The sequence below is a fragment of the Lolium perenne genome, chromosome 1, assembly GCF_019359855.2.
Source record: "Lolium perenne isolate Kyuss_39 chromosome 1, Kyuss_2.0, whole genome shotgun sequence".
Classification (NCBI taxonomy): domain Eukaryota; kingdom Viridiplantae; phylum Streptophyta; class Magnoliopsida; order Poales; family Poaceae; genus Lolium; species Lolium perenne.
In genome coordinates this window covers 67,554,544-67,564,449 of record NC_067244.2, presented here as the reverse complement: position 1 = coordinate 67,564,449, position 9,906 = coordinate 67,554,544, and the positions used below count along the sequence as shown (strand labels likewise).

General features: G+C 39.3%; 1 protein-coding gene across 1 annotated transcript; it reads left to right on the top strand.

Moving 5' to 3' along the window:
* Nucleotides 1-244: 244 nt before the first annotated feature.
* Nucleotides 245-4,862, top strand: LOC127296019 (mannosyl-oligosaccharide 1,2-alpha-mannosidase MNS3). Its single transcript, XM_051326037.1, has 6 exons — nt 245-510; nt 2,200-3,152; nt 3,296-3,557; nt 3,715-3,912; nt 3,997-4,142; nt 4,251-4,862. Exons 1-6 carry the CDS (start codon nt 415-417, stop codon nt 4,519-4,521), a joined length of 1,926 nt encoding a protein of 641 aa, XP_051181997.1. The 5' UTR covers nt 245-414; the 3' UTR covers nt 4,522-4,862.
* The last annotated feature ends 5,044 nt before the right edge of the window (nt 4,863-9,906 follow it).

The following is a 9,906-nucleotide window of genomic DNA, read 5'->3' as shown; positions in this document are numbered from 1 at the left end:
AAAGTCGCTTCATGGAAATCGACATTTTATGTGGTATGTGTAAAAGATAAAAATTCAGTGCTAGAAAACTTTCCACGAGTCACCCTTTTTACGCAGGATACAAAAATTGTCGTTTTTTCACTAAACTTGACATGCGCACATATTAGTTATACACGAATTTATCTTTGTTCAGAATATTTTGACTTTTTTTTGGCATATATACTCCCAAATCAAAGAATTTCAAGGATTTTAACAGCAACAACAAACCAGGAACCCGAGCTCCCGACCCGATTCCTCCGTACTGTCTTCCCCGTCCCTTCTCCCTCCCAAGGGAAGTCCCACCCGGATCTCGCGCGCGCGCGGCGGAGATAACACTGAGACCCATCCCCACAGAAGCTTCTAGAAGCCGCCCATTCCACCCCCTCATCCGCGCGGATGAGCGGCGCCTCGGCCCCCCTCCCCTACTCGATGCGAGATGTGGACGGCGGCGCCTACAACAACGCCAAGTTCCGCCAGCGATCTCGCCTCAAGGTGCTCACGCGATCCACTCGCCCATTTTCTCTTGAAACAACATTATACGGCGATTCGTAGATTGACTTGCCACGGAACCTAGTCTCCCTTGCGTTTTCTGCGGTGATGATCTCGAAACCAGTGCGCTAAGGCGGCTGGATTCGCTTACTCTATTCGATCCGTCTATTTCCGTTCAGTTATTTGAGCAGCCGAGTGTGCAGCGGGTTTTAGGGGTTCGTGTCCTTGGATCTGTGGATTTACCTATTTGGTTAGCAACTTAGCATGGTCGTCTGCCCTTAGAGTCGTGGGAACAGATTTGGCGTGTTGATTTGGTTGTTTGGATCGCTGTAGCGTCTGGTCCTGAGCTGCTGCCTTTTGTTTCTAGATCTATTTGAGTCTGCTAAGTTAAATGAATCAAGTGCTAGTCGTGTTGCATCAACATTTGTGTGGTGAAGAATTCAAATTGTTTTGATTTTGTCACATTAAACGAAACGGCTTCCACAGGCATCAAAATAGTCGTGACTTACCATTACTAGGGGAGGTAATGCTAGTTAATTGAATGCTACAACCATGTCAGATCATTGCTGGAAGTGTTTATAAATCATGCCAGCCACTGAACTAACAGGGGGGCATAGCTAGGCAAATAATCCTGTGAGGTCAGCTCTATAGCAATGGGGTCATATTAACAACTGAAGAATTATTAGTATAAAATTAGTGAATAATTTCTAAGAATCATGGGTGCTAAGTGACACCAGTGCCATACATGCAGCTCCGTCCCTGCTCTGAACTAGTTTTGTCAAAGCTGCGTTGCCTGAACATGTTTCATGAGATAATTTAGAGCAAAATCCAACTTTTACCCTCTAATTACGACATTCTCAGAGCATTTATCCCTTTTTTAAAACTTCCCGCTTTATACCCTTCAGCTGTCACATTCTGACATCTTTTACTCCATTTTATTACTTTCCCCTAGCTGAAAAGCAAGATCCACTTGTTAGAGCAACCCAGACAAGTGTACTTGTCAGGGCCTTAAGGGAATATCAAACTATGTCTATTTTTCTGAAACTCCATCAAATTCAGTTAGAGTCTGTAAAATTTGTCCTTTTTCCTGATCAGGTGCGGCTAAGCTGCTCCTGCGCCATATCGGGTACACCCCTACGAATAAGGGTCTCAGTTGTCCGCCTAGTTAGCTGCCACGTCATTCTTACACTTGGTTCCGCCTTGTTAGTCTGGGCAGAATAATAAAATGGGTTAAAGCCGTCACAAGGTAATAAATGATGAATGATGTGTATAATGTGGCAACCCATACTTTAAACGGGGTAAACATTGTCAAAAGGCCGCAAGAGGGGGTGAAAATTGGAATTTGCTCTATGACTAAGTTTGTAATGAATAGTGTTGGATGTGCTAGTTAAAGTTTGTTTGATTCATTAGACTGAAGTCTACACATTGTAATTGGTTTTCTTAAATATTGAATTTTGTACAGTGCGTTGCTAAATCTGGTTTTATACTCTTTGCACCTTGTAGATGAACTATTGTAATTTAATTCATTGTGTTTATGTGTCTTTCTTTTATGGATCATATTGGTAGCTACTACACGCTAATTCACATCAGTTTTCTGTTCTTGCCATACAGAATGTTTATGTACGGAATGTTTATGTATTGTTTTGTGCATATTAGTTCTTTTATCTGAGAATTCTTATTTCTCCTTTGTAGATGGCTACTCAGGCCCTTATTTCCAAGAGCAGCCATTACCAATGTGGAAAATTTACCCTTGGGAAATTCTTGAGTCTTTTAATGGTTTCTGGCTTAGTATATTTGCTTGTGCACAAAAGTTCAGAGGGTTTTGTATCTGGTGAGCTCCATGACAAAGTACAGAGTAGACATGCCAGTAAAGATTCTCCCAATATTCGTACGTTTTGGAGAAAGCCGCCAAGGCTCCCTCCTCGTCTTCCTCCAAATGAAATGTATAAAAATAGTTCAACACTTCACCAGTCCCCTCCATCTGAATGGGCATCAAGACAGAAGAAAGTTAAAGAAGCATTCGAGCATGCATGGTCTGGCTACCGAAATCATGCAATGGGTTATGACGAGCTTATGCCTTTGAGTCACAGAGGTGTAGATGGATTAGGAGGTTTAGGTGCCACTGTCGTGGATTCTTTAGACACTGCGATAATAATGGGTGCTGATGATGTTGTGTCTGAAGCATCAAAATGGATTGAAGACAACCTAATGAAAAAGATCAATGAGAAAGGACAGGTCAACTTATTTGAAACTACTATACGTGTCTTGGGAGGGCTCCTTAGTGCATATCATTTGAGTGGCGGAGACCAAGCTGGAGGAGGTGATTCTGGGATACCAGTAACACCTAAGAAAACTAATCCAGATCGTCTTCTGGAAGTCTCAAAGGATTTAGCAGACAGGTTATTATTAGCTTTTACATCAAGCCCAACAGCCATACCGTATAGTGATGTTGTTCTTCGTGATCGATCTGCACATGCATCCCCTGATGGCTTAAGCAGTACCTCTGAGGCTACAACATTGCAACTGGAGTTCAGTTACCTTAGCAGAATATCAGGAGATCCTAAGTATGACTTAGAGGCAATGAAGGTGTTGGAGCATATGCGAACACTCCCAACAGTGGAGGGTCTGGTGCCTATTTACATTAGGTATGCATAGCTTCAACTCTGCTATCTTCTGCAACTATGTAAACTTTGCCTGCCATCATATTCTATTGCATTTTTCCTGTCATCAGAAACATTAAATTGTGGAAGAAATGATCATGTTCTTATTCTTGTCTTCTTGTATGCAGTCCCTACTCTGGTCAATTTAGCGGAGAAAATATTCGACTAGGATCTCGTGGTGATAGTTACTATGAGTACTTATTGAAAGTTTGGGTTCAGCAAGAAAATTATCGTAACACTAGCTTGAAGTATCTATTTGAAATGTATACGGAAGCGATGAGAGGGGTCAAACATCTTCTTGTTCGAAAAACTACTCCAAATGGATTGGTTTTTGTTGGGGAGCTTCCCCATGGACGGAATGGTGCTTTTAGCCCTAAAATGGATCACCTGGTATGCAACTCATTAAGCATCTATCACCTTTTCTCTTTAATTAGAACCACATAATCTTGTAATCTCTTATTTTTGTGAGCAACCTTTTTACCCTAGTTGTGGTGCTTACTATCTAGTGTTCCTTGAGAATGAATGATGTCATGTCTTTATTCCGCAGGTTTGTTTTCTTCCCGGTACCCTTGCTCTAGGTGCAACAAAGGGTATCACCAAGAAAAAGGCTCTCGAAAGTAATCTTTTAACTAAAGAAGACATTGAAAATCTTCAGCTTGCTGAAGATCTAGCTAAAACATGTGTTGAAATGTACTTCGTGACTTCTACTGGACTTGCTCCTGAAATTGCTTATTTTCACATTGAGGTAAGCACGAACATACTCTTGAGCTATCCACATAACTTCATTTTATCTTATAGTTTAACATCTGTTTGACTTTGGATGTTACAGGGTAATGAAGGTGGACCTGATGGCGGGAATAAAAGTTCAGAATATATTAATGACATCACAATCAAACCTCTTGATCGTCACAACCTTTTACGCCCAGAGACTGTGGAATCTCTATTTGTTTTGCACAGAATCACAGAAGATCCAAAGTAAGATTTTTGGGGTCTCATATAATATCAGGCTGCATACTGAGTTCCGTCATCCTTTTAAATGGTAGTTGCTTATTATTATTTAAAAAAAATCTGTATCATGTGCAGGTACAGGGAGTGGGGTTGGCAAATTTTTAAGGCCTTTGAGAAGTATACAAAAGTTGATTCGGGTGGTTATACATCACTAGATGATGTCACAAGCCTGCCTCCTCCTAGGAGAGACAAGATGGAAACTTTCTTCCTGGGAGAAACATTGAAGTACTTGTATTTGCTGTTTGGTGAAAGCAATATTCTTCCACTGGATAAGTATGTATTCAATACAGAGGCCCACCCACTTCCAGTTATTCGGTCTGCGGCACAGGTCTCAGATACCGTATAGCGTCGAAGTATGTCACTGTTGTACTTAGTGTAGTGTTGTGACAAAAGTAACTAACAGAAGCGTGAGAAACTCAAGAAATATGTTTGCGGACAACTAGATTGGAACAAGGAGGGCGCAATTCCATGACAGTAGCCTTCTGGATCTTTATGCTTGTGCTGCAGGCACTTCAAGTGGCACCAAAATCATTCTTGGAAGAAAGCTCACAGATGTGTCATGTTCGTAGTTTGATCTGGAGATTTGTACTTGTATTTATCAGGAAGTCATATATCTTCTCTAAACTGTGCAATCTGAAACCTGCAATTTTGAAATTACTTGGTGGCAACACTAAGATTTTATCTTCATGTATCTACTATCATATGTCAGCCATCCCACCCTCTTATATAATATATCTCACCAAAGTTTGTCCATGCCTACCTGGTGAGTGCAACTATGATTCTTAAGCTTCTTTATTATCTCGAGCTATTCCTTGTGCATAGCTCTTTGCACAGTTAGTTTCTTCAGCTTACTCTTTATTTTTGCATTAAGATGAGTACTGTAGAGATTCTTGGTTCTCAAATTATACCAAATATCTTCAAATTAAATATTTTTTATTGACATCCATCTTATTACATTAGTGGCTACCAGGAATATTTGTTATAACTTTATGATATGCTGCTACGCTAGTTCAACTGTATTATATCTTGATACTGGAGGAGGATCCACTACTCTCAGTGTTTGGATACTCCATAGTACTCCCAAGTCCAAAATCCTCGCTCAAAATGTCGTGAAAGTGTGTGAAAGAAAAGAGTTGACATTGACACACCATATCAATCATGTCTCAAAATACCAAATTCAAATTCGCAACACAAATCTGGAAGCAAAAAAAGATAAATCTAGCTGTGAATAGTAGCTAATTCAATATAAATTGAAATTGTCCTGTTAATAACATTAGCATTGTATTTTTCTCTTTCGTTTCTCAAGGTACAAAAAGGTCTTACATTTGAAACTTTGTGACATAACAGATGCATGTAATAGTATTGTGAATTCTTTTCATAATTTGTTGCGCTCATATGAGTCAAAATAAGCGGGTGCACCGGGAGTAGTCGAAGGGTGGGAGATTGCGGACTGTTTCTGGTTTTCAAATAGCCAAGGACACTAGTTTAGTTTCTGCTTATTACATCATTCTATGGCTCCTTTGTAATGCTATATTTGGCTAATTTCATTACAAACAATCTGTATCTCCCTGCATCTGTTGTTCTTTGACATTTGTGTCAGGGTACTGGAGTGCCCTGCCCTGCAAATAGACTACAAATACCTGGTACTGATCAGCCTATGTATCAATATGCACTCAGAGTTATGCTTGTGATAGATGATAATCTATTGTTCAGAGTTATTCTCTTCATCATATGCACTGAGACAAAACAGTAGTTACTAACTTACTATCCCTTCATAATATCCTGATATATACAGCTTTGATTTTCCATTCTTGCACTTCAATGCCTTTGTGAATACATATGAATCATGTTATGTGTCTCTGTGAAGCTATTATCATTATTTGAGCTGATACTGTTTTAAGCCTGTACAATAATTGTGGAAATCCTTCTGCTATCTGATTCCAGATTACTTTTCTATGGAATCCTGAACTGCTTTGACTGCTTGTGGAGAGATACATAATTTATTTACTTCGAGCTGTCCCACTGCTTCTTTTCTTGCCTTCAAACTCACCACTGGAATCCTGAACTGCTTTGAATAACATCTGTAGTTACTTTTATCTTTATTTTCTTATCTGCATCATTGATTTTTTTTCCATTCTGCCACCTTCATTAATATTTATGCAAGTTAATGGATCGATTAAACTCATTTCTTTGTCATCCCATAAAATCATATCTTCGATTTGAGTTTTCTAGGTGCCTGCAGCGTTCATGTTTTTCATGAATTTTTTGACTTGCCATTACTCTATTAACGCTGTCCTTTGTGTTTGTTCATTTCTTTTCAAGAGAGAATGCTTATATTTATTTGGTCAAAGACATTTGTTATCACATAGAACAATCTTTGTCGAACTACAGATAAGAAAATTGCACAAACTTGCATTATGCTTTTTAGTTAACAAACCCTGTTCAACCAGACACATGTCAGCGATACATGGAAGTGCTTAGTAAGTGTTCATTACTGCTTTCATGCCCTTCAGCTGTCAATCCTTATTTCAAATTTATATATGTGCTGAATACCATTTAAATGTAACTTTCAGTTGTCAAACATGCATCAGCAAGTGGTCAATATCTGAATATCTGTATCTTTGAGCAATAATTGTTTAAAGTGCAGATGAGTTCTCAGTTGAACAGGTCAAACATTTAAATCGGAAAGAGAGGTTACTGCCTTGTACAACAAGACCACTCCGAAGCCTAGAGAAATGAGGCCAGTAAAAGACTGGTGGGCATTTCGTAACAAAAGGAGTGTATAGTAAAACATCTCTTTGATTAAGGCTTATCGATGCTAGGGGACGATCTGGTAATTAAACTGGTAACTCCCTCAAATTCTATAAGTAAGATCACAATGAAGGCAAGTTCACATTGGTGTATTGTTGTAAGGCTGTCCTAGATGAACTGAAGTGGCCAATCGGGGGGCCCGAGAGAGAAGAAAGTCCGTGTTTCTTTTTGTTTGATCAATGGATGTTGAAAGCTTCCACGTGACATACATCCTAAAGTTTGTTTTCTGCTTTTACTGCATCACCTGAGTCAAGGGATGTGCATTCCTTCTCCAAAACATAGGTAGATTGGAAATCCTCTTTAAGTGTAATATAAACCCCCGGTATTCTAACCAAGGAAGGAAGTGATAGAACAACCCCTTGTTGAGGATCATCTAAATTCACTTTCACAGAAAGAGCAGAAGGGAACGGTTCGAGATCTCTTGTTTGATCTGCGGGGATTCGACTTCCCCTGGGGGTAGGGAGCATACATGGAGATTGCTTTTTTGTGCTGTACTGATCTCTTCCATGTATACATGGCACTTTGTTGCTCTAGAACATAGCAGTACATGAATGTGGGCTAACAATCCTTGTAGTTTTGCTTGTAGACATGGCCTTGTCACTAGTCATCAATTGTCCATTAGCATAGTTTTGGAGAGCTTTTCAACCAAGAACTATTGAACTAGCAAATCGTTTTGTTAATACAATGCTGGTGGCCCATCTCTCGCCTTGTCTATTTTTTTTGTGGTAGTAAATGAAAATGGCAGTGACCTCTCTCCCCAGTATTCATAATTGAATTCCCATTGGATAGTTCAAGAACCCACATGAACTGCAAAACATACTACCGCGTTAGTTTGCTGGTGGGTCATCACAATTAATAATAATAATAATATTAGATATAAGGCAAAGACACTATGTTATATTGTTCATAATAATATTTGCGAAAGGATTTTATTGGTAATTGCAATAGTTGATTCTTCGGATCCTATTTATCAGCTCAGTCAAAACTTGAATAATCTTTTCAGCCTTTGATGCTCGGAAATCCTAATCATGTATACCTGTTCATGTTTCTGTTTCAAAAGTTCTAGGAAAAGTCCGCTTGGAAGTTTTGGCAATATACTATGTGTGTTCGGTTCAAAGGAAAAAAGTGTCAGACTTCAGAACCAGCGAGCTTTGGCTGCTATGTGTGAATCACTTTGCATGTTGGCCGATGCATTAAAAAATTACATGCATGCACCTTTCTCACACCTTCTCTTTCCATTGTTCTCTCCATGCCATGTGGGCTAATGTTGCATGTTGATGGCTTTGAACCGAATCAATATATTGGTGCGCTTTTCTTGTCAGACAATTGGAACCGGTTCTCCACTATGTATTGAACCGACTCATAGAAGCCTTTAAATCGTTTTTGGGTCACATAGTGGATGGTGTACTAGCAACTGTCTGGTAGAAGGTAGGAGCCTCTCCTACTAATTTTGGTAAAAAAAAACTGTCTGGTAGAAGGGAAATGCAGCCTCGGAGGTCTTGGGGTTCACTAGGAAGTTCCGGTGGAAATCTTAAGGTGCTTGACAACTTTTTTCCTAGCCAGCTTTCTTTCTCTCCGATTCAAAGGTTACGGCAAGGTTTATTTGATAGTTCGGGGGAAGGTGTTTGTGTGGAGAAAGAAGAGAAACAAGTTAGATTTCCAAAGAATTGTTTGATAAATTTGCAATAAACCAAGTTCCTCTTACTAGCCCAATGACCATTCTCATTGTCCGCCATAGTTATGACTGAAAAGCAAATATAAAACATAACTTTCAAGGTAGCCATCTTTTTGCCCAAATTTTAGTGGTCATTAGTGGTTTTATAGAATTACCAAACCTGCAATACATAGTAAAAAGATTGGTTTAATAGTTGCCTAGCCATTAATCATCAGAAGTTCAGAACACATACCGCTGTCCTACGAATCTGAAAAGAAATTGAAAAATGTTCAGATTTGAAAAAAGTTCAGACTTTTAACACGTTTAAAATTGAAAAATATTCAAAATTCAAACAAAATAAATTAAAAAATGTTTGTATTTTAAAAAATCAAATTTTAGAAAATGTTTGAATCTGAAAAATATTCTGATTTTAAAAATGTTTAGATTTCAAAACTTAAATTTTTAGAAATTTCCAAATTTGAAAAATTCACTTCTAAAAATATTCAAAATTGAAAAACAAAAACAGAAAACAAAAAAAGAACAGAGAAAAGAGAATACCGAAAACCAGAAAACTCACCCGAAAACAAGAAAACCAATATTGAAAAGATGTACCCCTCTTCTATAAAAGCATGTCTTTACTTTGGAATTGGATAATTTTGAATGTATGTAGATACTAAAATAGGTCAAAATACATCAAAATATTGATAAAGTTGAGATATCTTTTATAGATAGAGGGAGTAGAAGTTTCCCAAAACCGGAAAAAAGCCAGAGTAAAATACATAGTGGGTACTTAAACTTGTTGGCGGGGTTCAGATTGGTCACCATACTTAGAGAATACCAAATTGCGGTCACTGAATACGACTTAGAGACTCATATACGGTCACTGGTGTTAATGGTGCAATGTATTTGATGACATGGCGAGTTGTTGACCCCACCTGCCAGTTGATATGGCAATAGATTGACTGGTCAAGTGAGTTTTTTTTAAAAAAAAACCTCAATCTCTATAGCGCTAGTCCCGTCGTCCTCCATCCTACCGCGAGATCGTGCTCTCCTCCCCACCTACTACATGCGCGGTGACGCCGGCCTCGTTCACGGCCCGCCCTGACACCCTCCTCATGCACGACAGCAAAGCTCCCAGGCCTCCTCCTCCCAGACCATGGGGAGCGGCATGGCGCCTGACGCGCGTGTGGCCTCCTCCTCCCTGTCCTCGCCTGCTCTTCTACGCTTCCGACCACATCGACCCACACGCATCGTGGACGACGCGGC

Bases quoted from the DNA above. Each gene is read 5' to 3' on its own strand.
- LOC127296019 (XM_051326037.1), top strand. From the start codon at position 415: ATGAGCGGCGCCTCGGCCCCCCTCCCCTACTCGATGCGAGATGTGGAC. The intron at 511-2,199 runs GTGCTCACGCGA...TCTCCTTTGTAG, and splicing joins GCCAGCGATCTCGCCTCAAG to ATGGCTACTCAGGCCCTTAT. The intron at 4,143-4,250 runs GTAAGATTTTTG...TATCATGTGCAG, and splicing joins AGAATCACAGAAGATCCAAA to GTACAGGGAGTGGGGTTGGC.